The sequence below is a fragment of the Chanos chanos genome, chromosome 12 (assembly GCF_902362185.1).
Source record: "Chanos chanos chromosome 12, fChaCha1.1, whole genome shotgun sequence".
Taxonomy (NCBI): Eukaryota; Metazoa; Chordata; class Actinopteri; order Gonorynchiformes; family Chanidae; genus Chanos; species Chanos chanos.
This window is the reverse complement of record NC_044506.1, coordinates 9,549,263-9,566,642: the sequence shown is the minus strand read 5'-3', so window position 1 is coordinate 9,566,642 and position 17,380 is coordinate 9,549,263. Positions and strand designations below refer to the sequence as shown.

Sequence of the window (17,380 nt, the reverse complement as noted above, 5' to 3'; positions counted from 1 at the left end):
GTTAATTGCGAGATGATTGTCTTAACAATAAATGTGAAAACCAATATGATATCAATCATTTTCTGGAAAAAAAAAAGATTCATACTGGCTGTATCTTAAGGGAAATACCTTCTGTTAACCTTTCAACTACACGTGCGTCAAAGCAATCATCAGATCTCAGCTTTCTCATCTGTGCCAGTGTAGCAATTGCGGTTGCTTTCCAGACTACAATCAAAATTCCTGAAGAGCCGTGACAAAAAAAAAAACGTCATTAATTGTAAGTAATCGCCGCATTACTACACGCGGTCATTAAAATATTTCTGACTGACGTTCAAACACATGCTCAGAGTCGTTTAACTTTCAGCTGTGTTTGGAATGTGATATGAGCTTGATTAATGAAAGAGGGGTGCGTGCACAGTGCTGCTTTGTTCGGCTCTCTCTCTGGCTGTGCATTTCCCCCCACAGCAGAACAATACGTCTTCCTGTAAAACTCCTCGTAACCATCATTCCCTACGCTCCGATGTTTACCAAACAGAGAACCGCTATAAACTCACAGATCTGTAAAATTCATCATATTGTACTGTTATGACAGAGGTTTTACTGACCTAGCAATAGCGCGTCGGGGGAAGGAGATACTCACTCTACACGTATGTTTGTACAGTATGATAACTGTGATTAGTAGGTGTTGTCATCACTGGTATCACTAATAAACACCTGCCAAATTTCCTTATCAGCCAAAACACAGACCTTTCAGATCACTGCATATAATCCTGTGCTCTTTAAATAAACTGAGCAAATTCAGTTCATGCAGTGTATGAAAAGTGTTGATCGGATGTAATTAGGATGTGACTCACGAGATAGCAGTTAATGTCAGTGGAAGAGGTGAAGTATGGTATCAGCGATAATACATCATTACAACTTCACCCAGCAAACACATCTGGATCATGTAAGCGAGAAAATGTGATACAGAAAGAGTCATGTGACCTCTGCTACTCCCAACCGAGTCTCCAAAACGGACGGATGCTGACAGTGTGAGTGATCCTGGTAACGGTAATAGAGTGACTTTATATGTGTGTGTGTGTGTGTGTGTGTGGGAGGGGGGGGAGTGAGACAGAGAAAAACAGAGAGAAAGAAAGAGAGAAAAAAAAGATGACTACATGTGCGGAGCAGTGGTGCTTATGCTGGCTCTGGTCCAGTATTGTCTGCGGGCCCGGCCCTCTTCATGGCATAGAACGTCGGAGGAATGCAACTGTGGTCAGACACATGGGCTCAAAAAAGAGCAAACAAATGCATTTTCTCCATACTCTCCTCCCCTCCTGTTCTAAAAAAAGGCACATTCCACTTTCAAAAATAAAGACTTTGTTCTCTTCTAGACTTGCATTGCTGCTGATTACTCATGGAGAAAGATTCTTCTGAATACTCCAATTGTTGGACCATCCAAAAAAAAAGTTATGTGGTTATTACCCCATGCCCCTCATTTGCATGGCGCTGCTCAGTCTCTTTAACAAAGTGTTTGTAGGACATGAGTGGAAAATATTTCCCTTTGTGCCAAATGTGGTTAACGTCTGGAAACTGCTCTTTGGTTCAAAAACATGACATCATCCAATATAGATGCCGGACTATGTGTGAAAACCAAATATTTGATGGATGAAGGAACAAGAAAACCAAAGTTATTTCTAATCTGTGCTTTATGAGCCACATTGTCGCCCCACAACATGCAAACTCTGATGAGCTTTATAAACAATCCCATGATCCTGCGCTACCCTCCTACTACATCTTAAAAATAGAAAATTTATGCTTCAGTGTGCCAGGGAGACGTGGAGAGGTATTACACTCAAAGTTAGTGGGTAATTAATGTTTACTGACTGAGCAGATGACATTTAAAAGAGACTGTTGCCCGGTAGTCTTCATCGATCAATCGTGACATTAATGTTAACCCTCCAGCTTTGTCCATAAACCTCTCGTCCAAGTCAAGGCAACCCTGTGTCCTCTTTGACTGCTGGTAGATTAGATTGCATAACAAGATTTTCCCACAGAATTGTGCAATCCATGTGCACATACTGAATGTGCGGAGATTAATTGGAACCATTGGAACTCTTATGTAGATGTGGCGAGTTTTATTGCAAACAAATTCTGATTTGAACACCAGAGGATTGATTGCATGTTAATTCCTTTCAACGTTTCAAGACTGATTTTGCCAAGATTTGCATCACACAAGTGCATAGTAAGAGGACGCATTCTCTAAAACCGGAGATATCTTGTGACTCTACCCAGTATGAATGAAAAATTTCTCAATTGACAAACATTTGAGAATTTGCAGGAATAAAGCTGAGGAAAAACTCTGTCATTTCCCCATTCCTCCATCATCATATCATGACAGACTTGATGACAGTGGAATATTCCCAAACATATCTGTTTACCAGATTCACACAAATAGATCGTAAGAGATAAGAGGTCAGAGGTCAGAGTGATGATACTTAAGAGCCGTCTAGGACCAGTGTGTGGGAGGGAATCTTTCCATGAAGAAGTGTCTGCATCCACAGAGGCTTAGCTGTGGAAAACCTTTTCCTCAGAACAATTGAAATCCATAGGGTCAGAGAGAGCAGAACAGTTCAGACAGAAAGCGGAAAGGAAAAAAGGGAGAGATCGAAAGGAAGCCACACAAATTCCATAGTCTGTTACCGGAGAAAAGTCTGCCTGGCTTGGACAAAAATAACTCATTTTTCCTGCTTGCTGGTTTTTATGACAAGCCTTGGGGTTGGAATACACAGACAAAGCCTGTGCTTGGGGGTGGAATACACAGGCAAAGCCTATATATTCATATACATACACGCACTCACACAGACATGCACACACACACACACACGTGCATATGTATGTATGTATACACATACATACATGCACATATACATACATACATATGTATACACACACACACACGTGCATATGTTTGTATGTATGTATGTATATACATACATACATACACACATACATACATACATATGTATACACACACACACACATTCACACACACACACACGATACACAAAACTTAAACCAGTGGCGGTCATGCTTTTGTCATTTTTCGCAAAAGACTGATTCAACAGCAACATTTCGTATTATAATCGTTTCATATTATAAAAGGAACGTAAGAAAGTGGTCCTTCCTTATACCAAATGTGTTTTGTTATGTGCTGAGACATGACTTGAATCGTTCAAATCAGACGGTGATGTGGAATTGTTGGGATGTTAGGATGAAGTCTTAGACTTCAAAACGTGCACGAGTAATTTAATCAACACATTCATAAAGAGACAATAGTCGCCTCAAAAATAAGCGCTGCATTTTCATAAACGTGATTATTTAATCAGCTGCATGATAGACGCTTACCTTGTCATTAGACGCTCAAGTGTTGCGCTCGCGTACCGTGCGCTTAGTCTCGTTCTCCTCTTTGTCTGCGCGTCCACAGACCTCTCAGCCCAACGGCAGTGAAAAGATTGACCCAAGCCTACTGACAGGATCGAGTCTGAATGACAGAACTCCTTTACTCCCACACTTTTAAGAGCTGCACAGCGTTAAAGGCGAGACGGTGATTCACATGGGCCCGCCTATATCCACCCTCCTACCCTTTTATCACGCCCGAGTCCTTACGCTCATCCAATACGGAAAGTAGCGATTCCCACATATGTACGAATAATTAGCTGTATAATACTGTGAAATGCTATGGATATCTTATGCTCCATAGCATTTCACAGTATTATACACAATATGCTCACAGTTTTTAAAATATTAATAGATTTTAACATCCCTCTCCCTAATCACATATTTCTTTTATGTTTATAGATGAAAGAGGAAGTTTGCTTTGAAGATAGCTCTACGTTGTTTAGTTTAGATTGTAGCCTATTGTCTCACAATCAATCATCTGGCGAAAATGTTTTCTGTTTTTTTTGGCAAATTATCCCAAACAATTTAACTCTAATTCCGAACTTTTAAATTGGGGTGTGTTTGCGCCTCCTAGTGGTAATGTCGTTCCTTCACAATACGCTTCAACAGAACACCGCGTTTAGGTCCTGCTTGGTTTCAGTGAACTGAGCATCATCAGTTTAAGATGCCACTATCTGGCATCGATGTTAAGCTATAATTTTGACTAATATCATAAAATGCATTTCTCTTCGCGCAAAAATCTTCAAAGAACTGAAAGACAGGACACTTTATTCAAATGTAATAACTTTAACGCTTCCACATGTTCTGTTAAAATAGTTGATGAGTAAACATTTGCATTCTTGTTTCCATTATATTTCACAAGGTAATAATCATTTTAATCACAATACTCATTCATGAATTTTAACATTTGATACTGGTATTTAAAAAATAATCAGCCTTAGGTGTTCTCCTTCACTCAAACACACACACACACACAGAGGTCAACCACTCACACCATGACACCTAATACAGAAGCTGGATTTCAGAATTTGATTTACAAAAAGAAAATGCTATAAAAACTAAGTCTGGACCTTGGGACGCTGAGCACAAAAGTGACTTCACTGCTTTTGTTCATGTTCAGCAAAATTCACCACTGAAACAAGGTGAAATGTAACAATACAAATATAACAGTGTTAGGCTATTCAATGGGTCCCATAAATGTCTCTGTGAGTCAGACTTGGGGTGGGGTGCGAGAGAAGATCATTACTGGCATACTTGGGTAACTGTTGACACATTTTAGAAAAGGTGATCCTCCAAAAAAAAAAAAAAAAAGGGAAGAAAGGGGGTGGGGCTTCTGGCAGTAGTTTGCAGCTGGTTCTCAGACATTCGTGTCAAGATTACACAGCACTGCCTACACTGGTTACTCAAACAGCAATAAACAAACAAACAAACAAATAAACCCTTTTTAGTCATTCATACATTCTCTCAGCATGAAAAAATGCCTCAATAAGCCTCAGTAAGTGCTATCAGCCATATCATTGCTCCCTTTTTTTTTTTATAATAATCTCTTTGCATTACATAAAACCAAAAAAAAAAAAAAGGACAGAAATTATTCACTGAAGGGCTCCAGGGACCAAGTCAGTGAATCTCACGTGATCCTGAACATTTCATTTCTCCTTGAGTTTCAATACAATCAGAGAGAGAAGGGACAGAATTCCTGAGGACCACAACACTGCTCTTACTCATCTAACAGAACACAACTGGTTCTCTTTCTCTCTCCCTGGAGTTTAGATTCATAAAGCACATTAAATACGTCAGAATGACTCACAGCGTTCAGTTCTGTCAGCAGCCTGTTTTTGTTTTGCTTTTTTTTTTTTCTTTTTTTATGCAATCTTTTTGGAACAGGAGTTTACAGTAGGTGAACTCGCTGGTTGAATCACATGACTCTTCCGTTGAGGCTTGTAAGTACACAATGTAATGGGAAAAACAAACAAACAAACAAACAAACAAACAAAAAAGCAGCAGTGCCCCCTGGCTTAGTTCTTCCTTTAAATGTACTGTTGTACCTTTGTATTGAGTCTGGCAGGCACAAGTTGAGGGGGTTCTTTGCATATCACGTAGTCCTTGGGTAAAGTCTCCACTTGCATTAGTGCACTCTCAGGGCGGAAAGGCTTTACGGTTAAGGGATCACGTCCCTCTTTCATACTACACCACACTCCTGGGTGTCCCATTCAGCGCTGCTGCCTTCAGGCTCCCCAGGCTGTGGCTGGGAGAGCTGACTTGTAGTGTACCAGTCCTCTGTATTGAAGAGCCCACTTCAAACACTTCTTGGATGGCTTTGCGAAAACAGTGGAAATTGTAGTCTATTAAACCTACATGGAAACAAAATGAAAGCGGTTAGAACTTCAGATGTGTTGAGTAACCAATCATGGTAAATTGTACATGACTTTCTTAGAAGAAAGCTATGGGACAAACAAATGTTGGGAAGAGTTTGCAAATGATGGATGTCTGATTTCTGTAAGGGTTAAATCAGTAAACCCCTGATAAAATGTAACACCAAAAAGTTACATTGCCAAACACTGACAATATCTTGATTAAACTGATACAATGCACTTAGCCCGTAATAGTTTCTCTTGATAAAAACTGAATACCCAAAGCACATATACACTAATCTCCTTTGGAGAAAAAAGTGGGTAAAACATTATCCTTACCTTTCCTCTCAAAGCTCTCCTCTCTGAGGATGCAAACAAGAGCCAGGAACTTGGTGACCTCTTTCAGGTAAAGAACTGTGGTGTTATTCAACTTAATGATGGCCAAAGACTCCTTATCGTATGCACTGCCGCTACCATCTTCTTTAAGGCTGTGATATGGAAATCATACAGTGAGATCCACTGCAACACATTCAGATGATTCCATTTAAAACAATCATTTCAATTCTGTTTTAAGATACTGTCCATACGACTGATAGAGTGATGAACTGGTAGTACAGTGTCTCACCCATAAATACATGAGACGTCTATGACGACATCAATCATATCACAACACAGTTCGTAGGACTGCATGTCCACCGGGGAGCTATCTGTGGCTATGTAGATTTTGCTGACTACATCAAAAAGAAAGGCCTTCTCAATGCCAGAATTCTGTTGGGAGACAAATAAATACATGTCAACAAATGCACCCATAAGCCATTTCCTTCTCTTCAGCAAGAGGTAGCACTTTTCTAAAAACAAATAATTAATCTACAAATGCACAAAGAGGCCTGAATGCTGTTAATGCAAGTTAAAAGTGTATAAAAATATTGACTGCAACAATGGCAGCGATACCTACAGATATGAAAATGTTCAAGAGATTCTCCAGTGTTGGTAGCTGAGGTATAAGTTTCTGGACGACTTTACTGAAGGCCTCAAAAATAGAGTGGTCATAGATGCTTGTCAAATAGAAGCTGAAACAAAACAAACAAAACACATATTTCTAAAAACATCAACACAATTAATTTCATCGAGGTACAAAACAAATGTGTGTGGTTTATGGCATCTACCAAAGAAAAAAAAAAAAAAAGAAAACTAGCAACATAACTTTGTCCCAGTGAGTTCAAAGATAAAGTGACAATGGTTGTTACAATCTGTTCTCTTCCTGCTAAATAACAGGCACATGAAAACTGACCTGAGATGGAGTTTCTCTAAGCTGGCATCTGCCAGGTCATCGTTGGCTCTCTGATGGATGTCTCTCTGAGTCTCTATCTTGTGATCGTCGGATAAACCATCAACCTTATGTATGAAGACCTCAAAGTTGATCTCTGGGTTGACCCTGTAGGCCCGTGACACAGTGAGATGGAGTCTTCCCAATGCCTCCACGTAGTCATCCTTCACATACAGGAGAGAAGAAACAAAACCCACATCAGCACACATGTATGCTTTTCTCTTAATATTAGACTTTGATTTATGTACAAAGAACATGGTTAGTCTTTTATATGTTTACCTCAAACATACAATTCTGTTACTCAAGAGCTACATTAGCAACAGTATTTCAGTACAAGTAAAGTGCAGAGGTTCATCATACTCCATAGCCATTTCAGATGAGATGAATAAGAAAATGTGAGCATGTATGCATGCTCATGAGCACATGCAATCAAAGTATTCAGCAATTTGCAAATTAAAACTGCACAATTTCAAGGTTCAAAAAACAGTTTCGTATTTAAAGGTACTGACTGTGTGATTGTACGTCTACTCATCATAACCTGGAACAAGACAGATAGTCCGATAATATCGAGTAATTAGCAACGACTCACCTGTGCATCAATGACGAAGATCAACGCGCCAGTGCCCCGGAAGATCATCTCATAATCAAATGTGGGATCAAAGAAGTCAACTTGACCAGGGAAGTCCCAAATCTGAAAGTTTACAAAGGAGCTTCCCGATATATCATCCTTATAGATCTTGTTGGTGCTCTCCAAGAAAAGCGTCTCATTGGGTGACATCTTGTGGAACACCACCTGAAAAACCAAAACAGTGTTAGCAAACCTTGACAGCTCGTGTCACGTGCCGATACTACCAGCTCTGGAAGCCAAACAACCCCACTGTGGATGGATGGCATTCGCCTTACCTCACCTTACCCTACCTAAAGTGTGACAATCACGATTCACCTTGATGATGAAATCGGTTGTTATATGCAGCAGGGCTAAGAAAGCAGGCCTAGCTGACTGGTAAAAATATTGATTTTACTGGGAAGGCAAGCTACGCTAGTCATTGTGGTATCGGCAATAACGTAGTTTGAAAAGTTGATTGAATAAACCCAAAGCATTTATGGTTCAAAATTCAAAGCAATGTAAACAAATTCCGTGTGACTGCAAACTTTTCCTTCTCGAAAGCGCTAAGAAAGCGATAAAATAATTACTGTGCTACCTAGTAATCCGCCTTAGAAAACATATTGCTCATGCTGTAGCTCACCTTCTGGATAGACGATTTTCCACTCCGCCGTAAGCCCATCAGTAATATTCTTGGTTTACTGTCAGGTGATGGTGAACTCTCTTCAATATCTGGTTCCTCCACACCATAACCGAAGTCTTTAGGAAAAGGATCAACAACACCGTAGCTCCCAGACAGTTGCTCTTCGTATTGAAGCGACATTTTGATTTAGCTAACTATGCTAGCTACTGTTCTTCTAAAACACAAACCAGTAGCTATTGTCGGTATTAAAATCAAATTCTGGTTACTGCGCCAGTATGATGGATGACAAGAAGCTAAAGACAATTCGTGGGGAATCTGTCAACCAAAATACCGACGTCAATCCAGCTGAGCGGGTTCATATGTAACTTAGCAAGTGGGTTAGCCTGTTAAACAATAATAGCATATAAACGGGAAGCTAACTTTACAAGTCAGGTGACTGCTGTCCAGCTGTGACTGGTTTCCTGTGAGTTTCTACACTCTCTCGTAGCGCCATCTACTGAAAAGGAACAGCCATCTGCGTAACAGCTGAACTATGTACTGAAAGTCAGAGAAATAAATCCTTCACGCCCTTGACTCTTACTGAACTTCACGTAATCTGTAATGTTTTACAGCAATTTTTTTCACAAGATCATACTCATGCCTTTTATAAGATATAAATGGAAAATCCAGAGACATCACGTCTGTGACTTAAAGTTACCAAAGTGCAAGAGTCTCGCTTATGTGAATTGAACTACTCTGTAACCACCCGAAAATAGTCACAATATGCCGCCAATCGCATAATATCAAGATGTAGATAATTAGGGGACCACAAGGATATTTATTTGTGATTAGCCTGTGCAGCGTCTGCCTTTTTTTTCCTTTCTTCGTTGCACATGGCAACGGTATGTTGTCGACCCCGACACACTCACATGTGCGCATGCCCACAAAGAAACTTTTTCAGCTGTCGGCACTTAGAATTATCTTAGCTACAATTTACAAATGGCACATTATCGAGTAAGTACGAGCTCTTTCATCTCCAAATTTCTCATGTGCCTGAGGGAAAGTGTGTATTTGGGTGAATAAAATACTATGCGCGTTTTTGTCTGACTGGAACAATGAGCTGCTGTTTTAGTTTCACTTAATTATTAGCCAGTTTGCTAAACCACAGCATTCGTCCCTCAGGTAGTTAGCTAGCAGCCTTCAAACGTGTGTATGTTATAGTATGCGGAAGCTTGTTTATAAAGGTTAATGGATCTGGACACTGCTTGCAAAGTAGTTGTATAGTGAACTCGAAACAAACGATTTTCCGCGGACAATAGTTCTAACATACTTTCGGTGTTTGGGACATCAGAAACGACAGCTTTAAGTTAGCGTTGCCTCAACAGTGCATTTACAGTGCTTCCTTGTAAACCATCTTGTTTTACCGCTCTCTGAAACCCATTGTTAATAACGGCTGTGCGATTAACACTTTTACAAATAACAAATGGAAAGTATCAAAAGTCACTGAAATGTGAGCTAATGATGTTCAGGTCAGGGGGAATGGTAGGTGCACCTGACGCCTAACATCCCTACCATCCATGTCTCTGGCTGTGGGGGAAAACCGGACCACTCGGATTAGGGCATGCAAACTCCACGTTTCTAGGACTTGACACTAGAACCTCCTCTGTAAGGCGCCAGTGCTAACCACTACACCACAGTGCACATACAAAAGTCAGGGGAGAGCCCAAACGCAGCCCCCCACCTCCTGAAATTATGCGGTTGAGATTCCCGAATGTAGAGAACTTGCAGGGGTCAGCACAGCCCAAGTGCAATGGCTAAGCCTCACCCTGAGTGAATCGCTTTTGTGATTATGAAGTCCCCAAAAATTGGTTGTAATTCATGTTAATCAGATCATATTAAGCCACTGTACTCTTAAATATATCAAGTAATTATACAATATGCTAACCATATGGAAGTTCTATCATGGTCTACTCCAGCGCTTTTCTGCAGAATTCCAAAGTGAGCTGCAGTCGTCAGAAAGGGTACACTGTCCTCCTGGATCCCGTGTATGCAGGCTTTTGCAGTAATGCAAAAACACACACACCCAATCAGTTAATGAAGCCCCAGATGAGTCTCTTAATATTAGGATCAGATGTTGTAGATTAGGGTTTGAATAAAGTCCTGCTTGAAAGTGTGGCCTCCAGGAGGAGTAGTGCTTGTTCTAGATCTACAGGTGACAGTCTGTCAGCCATACTATCCAGCAGCTGCAGTGCAAGTCCAACATTGCAAGAGTCAGCCCCTGGCCATTTGACCACTGTCAACTTAAACAGCTCTCTTGTGGTCTAGGCATGCTCATCACACTGAATGGGATGGAAATGCTTCTTTGCATTGTCATGATTCCGGATTGTGCAGGACGCTTTGTGTTTGATGGTTCTTGCTGAGTTGTCAGTTCTTGTGATTCTGAGAGCCCTTAACTCTAATACTCATAGGTTTTGCGTAGTCTCACATTAGAGGAGTCTTTATAATAAAGCAATTATTAAGCTTTTTTTTTTTTCTTTTACAAATTTGACATGACTTTTTATAGGCGCCAGAGTCGAAACGTGAACAGTTTCGAAGATATCTAGAGAAGGCTGGTGTTCTCAACAGTCTTACCAATGGTAGGCATTTTCTGAAAGTGTCACAATAATATTTAGGCATATATATCATTTTGATTATAATTTTTCCATGTCTTCATAATCGATTTTCTCTCTAATTGCAGTGTTGGTTGCTTTGTACGAAGAGACAGACAAACCCAACAATGCTTTGGAGTATCCTTAATGTTTTGCAGATTGCTTATTTTCTAAATAAATGCTTTAAATAAATGCTCTTTTTTTTCCTTTAGTTTTATGGTCAGGTAAGAAATGAACACTTTTGGTATGTGAACCTTAACGAATGCTAATTAGCTTCATAAAGCACCACCTTGGTGCAGCTGGTCCCGACGGTGCTGATACCGAGGCGCTCCGCACGGAGTTGGCTGAACTGCAGCAGAAATACGACTTGCTTCTGGAGGAAAACAAAGAGCTCAAAAACCGCGTAAGATGACTTTGATTAGCCTAGCCGTTGATCAGCTAGACTATTTGTATGTATGAAAACCCCCCCCCCCCCCTCTCCCCTACATCAATACACTGCCAATATAAAGAAAAGAGTCATATAAAGAAATTTATCATAGCGTGAAAATATAAACCCTTGCATGTGAGGTTCTTTGAAGACTAGAGGATCTTTTAATAAAATATCAGTTATAGAATTATATTGCATTTAGTTTTGTGCAAACATTTATGAAAATCGTTCTGTTTATCGTCAGACTGACTCGTGTCTCATACATTTTGATTTATAGCTCCTTCAGTATGAGCCGGCACCTGAAGATGGAGCAACAGAATGAAAGATTTTTTTTGTTTGTTTTAGTTTTCTATTTTGTTTGTCCAATGTTGAATATTGCGTTTTAAAGGGAGACTGCTAAAATGTAATACGTAATATATCCCTCTGAGTTGTAAGAAATCTTTGATAAACGATTTAAGTGAATGTATGAGTATCTAGAGTTAGTTTTCCAAACGTCACCGAGTTCAATAAATGATTTTTGCCTTATTCGCCGTAAGAGTGAGATGCCTCAGGGATTTTAAAAAAAAGAAGTTTACTACTGGGCAAAACAGGGTTTTTTCTTTAATTTAATTTTTGATACTTTATTGATTGATCCCAAGGAAAATTAGTAATCTGCATTTGACCCATCTGTGAGTAGTGAACACACACACTAGGAATTCCTGCCAGTCCAGGGGGAACGAGCCGGCGACCTTTCTGTCCCAAGCCTCCTTCACTAACCTTTAGGCCACGATTTGTTTGTTTTTAACTTGTAATCAAAGCAAACAGAATGCTCTCAAAGACTTACTTTATTTGATGACTCAGGTGTCTATATTTTCATAGAAATACATGATTGTAAAGAAAGCAGATTTTAATTAAACAAAAACAAACATAATAAAATCAAGACAACTCCACAGTTCCTCATATGCCCAAGACTGTTCCTATCCAAGGCACAGACAATATGGTTAATGTTCACTTTAGATTGTTCAGTAGACTCTGATCTCCCAATTTTAATTGGTGCTTTTTGAGGATCGTACACATTTTCAGAATGTAGATCTGAAAGAAAATAGAACAAATTGAATGTATTTATGTTTTATAACTGACCTCTGACTAAAACTGTCCATCACAGACTAAGTGTGGCTTTTGAGTCTTGTTACTTTACAAAAGCTGGCCAACACACTAACAGTCTGTTGTCCTCCCCAAGGTTGAGCGGAGTCTTGTACACATAACTCTAAATGATAGGTGTGACCTCTGGAGGAAAGGGTAGTCAAATCAGTTATAGTGCATCAGCGTAATAGAAGTGGGTGTATACCGAAGAAAGCATCTTGAAGCCAAAAGAAAAAAAAGCCTTGAGATTTCATGTTCATAGAATTTTATAAGTGAACAAGAACAAGAGATTTTAAAAATACTTTTTCCTAAGCCTTAAACCACTGAGAAATGTTGGGGTACTAGATTAAAGTATGTTAATGAAAGATTTTTCACAAGTCGCTGATGTTAGCTTGTTACTTCAGAAAGCACACATTTGTTGAAGCATAAACTGTAGACTTATTTTTTTTACTCTTTGTTTAATTGTTTTGTAAATGTTTTTTTGGAACAGGTTTGATGGACGTCTCAAAATTTAAATTTTCATAACTGTATTTCCGTTTGACCTGCACTTTCATTCCCCTAACTACAAAGTCCCTGGGAAATTCTAGAGCCTTTGTTAGAGTTTCTTTTAAGAATGAAATAGAGCTGCTGCCTTACACATTTCTGGTTTGTGTCTTTTTCCACCAAAGTGTTGTTGGTTTCAGTTGCTTTTGGTTGTCATTCATTCAAGCGAAGAAAGAGATTGGAATCCAGAGCCGTCTCAAATACCATACAACAAGCAGTCATAACGATATAATTAAAAAAAAAAACTGACTTTATTAGAAATACAGGCCCAGGTTCTCAACTTTGAAGATAATGGCATGAGGAGAACTAATTAAAGTGTTCTCCCATGTACAACTCTCTAGAGCTGATCAGAGACAGATAAGTCATTATACTGAGCAGAACTGACTCTGAATGAATATTCTCCAGAATTCCCAAGATCCCCCGAGGTGAGATCAGAACCAGTCTTGTCGGATAAAACCAGTTATAAAAGTTCTAAGATTTTCAAGTTACGGCTGATGCTATGAGACAAGGTATAAAATGAGCATGTCTCAGATCTGCAGGTCAGTGGGGGCTCGCCGCACGCTGGTGTTACTTGCAGATGATATCCTGCAGCCCGGTGACAAAGCAGGGCTGTCGACATTGCGACTGTGCCGTGACACAGAACTTATCTCCCCTATCGAGTCCGGAGTGTGAGGCCGACTCAACCTCTTCAGATCCGGCTTTGAGAAGGCCCTGACCCGGCCGCCTGAAAAGCTGCAGCGTGGTTTTATGCCCAAGCCAACAGACCTATAGTAAGATTCCCTGCGGTCAGACCCATTTCCCTCCATTACGTTGGTACAGTTCCAAGGTGCGCTGACCCTCCGGGGTTTCCTAATCGCACCTTGGTAAATGGTTGGACAAGAGGAAGTGTCAGCCACTGGGAGGATTGGGTATTCTGACTCCAGCTCCTCAGAATGAGGGGGCAAATGAACTTGCTCTGCCGGTTCCCCATGCTTATCCACAGGTGGGGAGTATGTCTCACTGCTCATGTTGTTGGAATTGCTGTTGTGCTCAACAGGACACAACACAACCTCTCTGCTACCCCTTGGATTGTCCAGACCTGGTTTCCCTACAGGGTTGCTTTGGATTGGAACAAAGGCAGAGGAAGCATTAATAAGAGGAGGGTAGGTAGGACCGTTGCCCTGTTTCTCCAGGAGAAGCGTGTAGCCGCTGGGTATGGTGGGCATGGTGGCCTTACGGCCCACCGATGCACCCATGCACACCTGGTGCACCATAGAGTTCTTTTTGGATTTGCTTGCATAGTAGTCATCCAGATCCTGTTTCAGGTGTGGGTAGTAATCCAGTATGCCCTTTCTGATCTTCTTATAGCCCAGGTGCATGATCTCCAGCAGACTGAGAAAAAGTGACACAGCAGCAATCCCTTGCATGAACACCATAAAGACGCTCTTCTCTGTGGGGCGTGAGATGAAACAGTCCACCACGTTGGGACACGGTTCGCGCTCGCACTTGTACAACGGCTCCAGGTGGTGTCCGTAGAGAAGATACTGTCCCAACATGAAACCTATCTCCACCACAGAACGAGTGACTATATGGGCCACGTAGGTGCGCAACAGCGAGCCCCTCAGAGGAGCCTTGTTTAGTTTGCCCTGCTCCAGCTGTCGAATCTCCCGCTCAATTCGCCGGCGAGCCTCCACCAGCTCCACGTCCACTGCCTCCAGCTCTCGTCGCAGTGCCACCCTCTTACAGTGCCGTTCCTTCTCCAGGGCCCGGAGCTGATAGATTGCATGACCCATATAGACCAACGAGGGAGAGGAAACAAAGATCACCTGCAGGACCCAGTATCTGATGAGGGATATGGGGAAAGCGTGGTCGTAGCAGACGTTCCGGCAACCCGGCTGGTCTGTGTTGCATATGAAGTCGGACTGCTCGTCGTTCCACACGTCCTCGGCCGCCACGCCAAGCACCAGCATGCGGAAGATGAACAGGATGGTCAGCCAGATCTTGCCTACCATGGTGGAATGAATATGTACCTCCTCTAAGATCCCACCCAGGAAGTTCCAGTCCCCCATCTTCACACGGGCATTGCTACTGTACAAAAGAGGGATAGAATTATGACGGTAACAAACTCTGCAAGTGGATCGAAAGAGAAATGTAAAGCTTGAGGGTGTTTAGTTGCTATTAAGCTTTGCGTGGCAGAAGGGGGAGGAAAATATCTGTCAAGCGTGGTTATTATTGGATATACATCATACACGCATCACGTCATTAATGATAAGCTTAGATAACTAGACAACAAAGAGCTAACCTTAATTCTTCAGCAGATAATATGTTAATACTATAATTTGTCTGACAATTTGACAGAATATATTGTATGATAAAATATCATTTAAATATGTAAGCACCCTTCCCAAATCCACTCAAACTTACCTCTGCTTTGAAAAATAAAATATACATCAACAGCCATGCTAAACAAGGACATCTCTCCAATGGACTAGGTCCAGCAGACATTCTTATTGTTCCACTTAAGGTGCTAACAAAGCCACAAGGTGCAACAGTGCTCATTAACGTCCGTTATCCAAAACGGATCTGAAAACATGCTGCCTTTGGGTTAGGTCGCTGCGAACTTATAGCCAGCCTAAAGTAATCAATGAGATTTCGTTTCCATTTACCTTGCAGCAGTGTGACCGGGCTGACGGTACTGTGTGCCCCTGCGGGTCATTCAGGCGAAGAGGGAGCCAAATAAATTTAAAATCGTTTGTCGTCTGTGGCGTGTCCAAAGAGGACCTCGGTGACCCTTCGCGCGTTATCCTTATGTAGCGGGAGAGTGTGTCAGTCCTCTGAAGGCCCATGCTCCCGCTTAAACACCCCTGTATCGCCCCTCACAATGCCTCACGCCCATGCAATTTAGTAAGAGGGTGTCTGTCTGCGAGGGAGTAATCACGTGCGGAAGTGGTTATTGAATTTGTGACAAGTTATGTGGGTAGATGATAGTGTCCTCAACACAGGGCATCCCCAACACATTCACCTCTTTTGTGAATTTGTCTGATGAAATCAAAGTGTCACGTCACACAAAATGAGTTCTGCTTAATCCAAACACTTTGTGTAAGTAACATTCAGAAATTTGTGGGCAGTGCCACAAGCACATATTCAGCCCTGGGTACTATTCCTCAGCAGGGTTACTAAAAATTTCGAACGTTCACATGTCATTGGAATTTGACTTCACTCAACCACATCATTAGTGATCCTTAATTATGACCTTTAGCCATATTAAGCTTTTAAAGTTGGTTCACATTTACTTTACTGAAAGTATGAGTCAGTCTACAGATGTAAGAAAATTACACAGACACTCCACATCTCTGATATCTGATATGAGGCTTATACTTTGTACTGGAGAGGACAATATTGTAATAGAGAGATGATACTCTAATGTAATGTTCTGTGCTTTGTTTATGTGCACATGCATTGACTGAGTGGCATTTTGCATGTGAGGTTACCAGCCTCACATGTAAACATCACAGTTTGTTTCACTGTCCCGAGTTTTCCACGGCAACTCACTATTGTTCAGTCAATAACTGCTCAATATCTACTCTATGTTGCTCAATCAATCGGTCATGTCCGATTTCATACATGGATAGTTTTTTTCTGTAAATCTAATTAAATCCCTCCCTCCAGCAGGAGCACTTTTAAATCCATTTGCCAGAAATCTATGCCCATAGCTTGTTGCCCATACAAGGTGGGCGGGTCTTCTCAGACGAGAGCAATGACTGGTCACCAGATCCCTTTCCAATTGGAAACCATTTTTTTCTTTTTGCAGTGGGTATAGACCACACCCTTACATAACCTCTGTTGAGTGATAGTCCTGCACGTGAGTGAATGCACACCCCCTCCTGTCCCTGCCCCCCCTCCATGTCCACTACTTCATTCTCATAGCTATAGAGAGAGATAGAGGTGACATTACTCTCTGCATACTGAATGGAGTGCCCATTTAATCTCAAAAACAGGACTAGCTGACTGTTCTGTAGCAGAGGAACACAGAGCACGTTGGTTATATTCCAAATTACAGTGGTACATACACTTTGTACTCTTTAGCGTTGCCCATATAAAACAATAACATCAAATGAACATAGCAGTGTTATCAGTCCATTTTATCTCTTGCTTATGTAAAAGAATGTGTCTTTGTGAAGATTGAAGATTTGAGCTACAAGATGGACTAAACACAGACTACTTGACACAGTGTTTTTATGTCAAAAGTGATTCATATTTTGGCGAGTTTTGCAAAATGTTTATTTGTGCAGCAATGAGAGAAAAAAAATGTAATACACCTAATCTCTCAGGTAAAA

The 17,380-nt window shown here is 41.0% G+C and overlaps 3 protein-coding genes and 1 non-coding gene across 5 annotated transcripts; 1 reads left to right on the top strand and 3 right to left on the bottom strand.

Moving 5' to 3' along the window:
- Positions 1 to 5,011: 5,011 nt before the first annotated feature.
- rragcb (Ras-related GTP binding Cb) lies at positions 5,012 to 8,724 on the bottom strand. 2 transcript variants are annotated; one of them, XM_030788867.1, is made up of 7 exons: positions 8,346 to 8,724; positions 7,688 to 7,891; positions 7,063 to 7,262; positions 6,727 to 6,841; positions 6,397 to 6,539; positions 6,111 to 6,259; positions 5,012 to 5,771 (listed from the first exon to the last, which is right to left on the bottom strand). In XM_030788867.1, exons 1-7 carry the CDS (start codon positions 8,523 to 8,525, stop codon positions 5,605 to 5,607), a joined length of 1,158 nt encoding a protein of 385 aa, XP_030644727.1. In that variant the 5' UTR covers positions 8,526 to 8,724; the 3' UTR covers positions 5,012 to 5,604. The 2 variants fall into 2 exon arrangements, with proteins under 2 accessions (XP_030644727.1, XP_030644728.1); XM_030788868.1 differs by having other exon boundaries at positions 7,688 to 7,789.
- Positions 8,725 to 9,284: 560 nt separating this feature from the next.
- Positions 9,285 to 11,801, top strand: mycbp (MYC binding protein). The gene is made up of 5 exons (XM_030789426.1): positions 9,285 to 9,338; positions 10,888 to 10,960; positions 11,062 to 11,110; positions 11,246 to 11,375; positions 11,677 to 11,801. Exons 1-5 carry the CDS (start codon positions 9,324 to 9,326, stop codon positions 11,719 to 11,721), a joined length of 312 nt encoding a protein of 103 aa, XP_030645286.1. The 5' UTR covers positions 9,285 to 9,323; the 3' UTR covers positions 11,722 to 11,801.
- On the bottom strand, positions 10,037 to 10,197 carry LOC115825808 (U1 spliceosomal RNA). Its single transcript, XR_004025767.1, has one exon. It is a non-coding gene; the product is annotated as a U1 spliceosomal RNA (small nuclear RNA).
- Positions 11,802 to 13,591: 1,790 nt separating the features above from the next.
- LOC115825138 (gap junction alpha-9 protein-like) lies at positions 13,592 to 15,112 on the bottom strand. Its single transcript, XM_030788921.1, has one exon. It carries the CDS (start codon positions 15,110 to 15,112, stop codon positions 13,592 to 13,594), a length of 1,521 nt encoding a protein of 506 aa, XP_030644781.1.
- Positions 15,113 to 17,380: the final 2,268 nt, after the last annotated feature.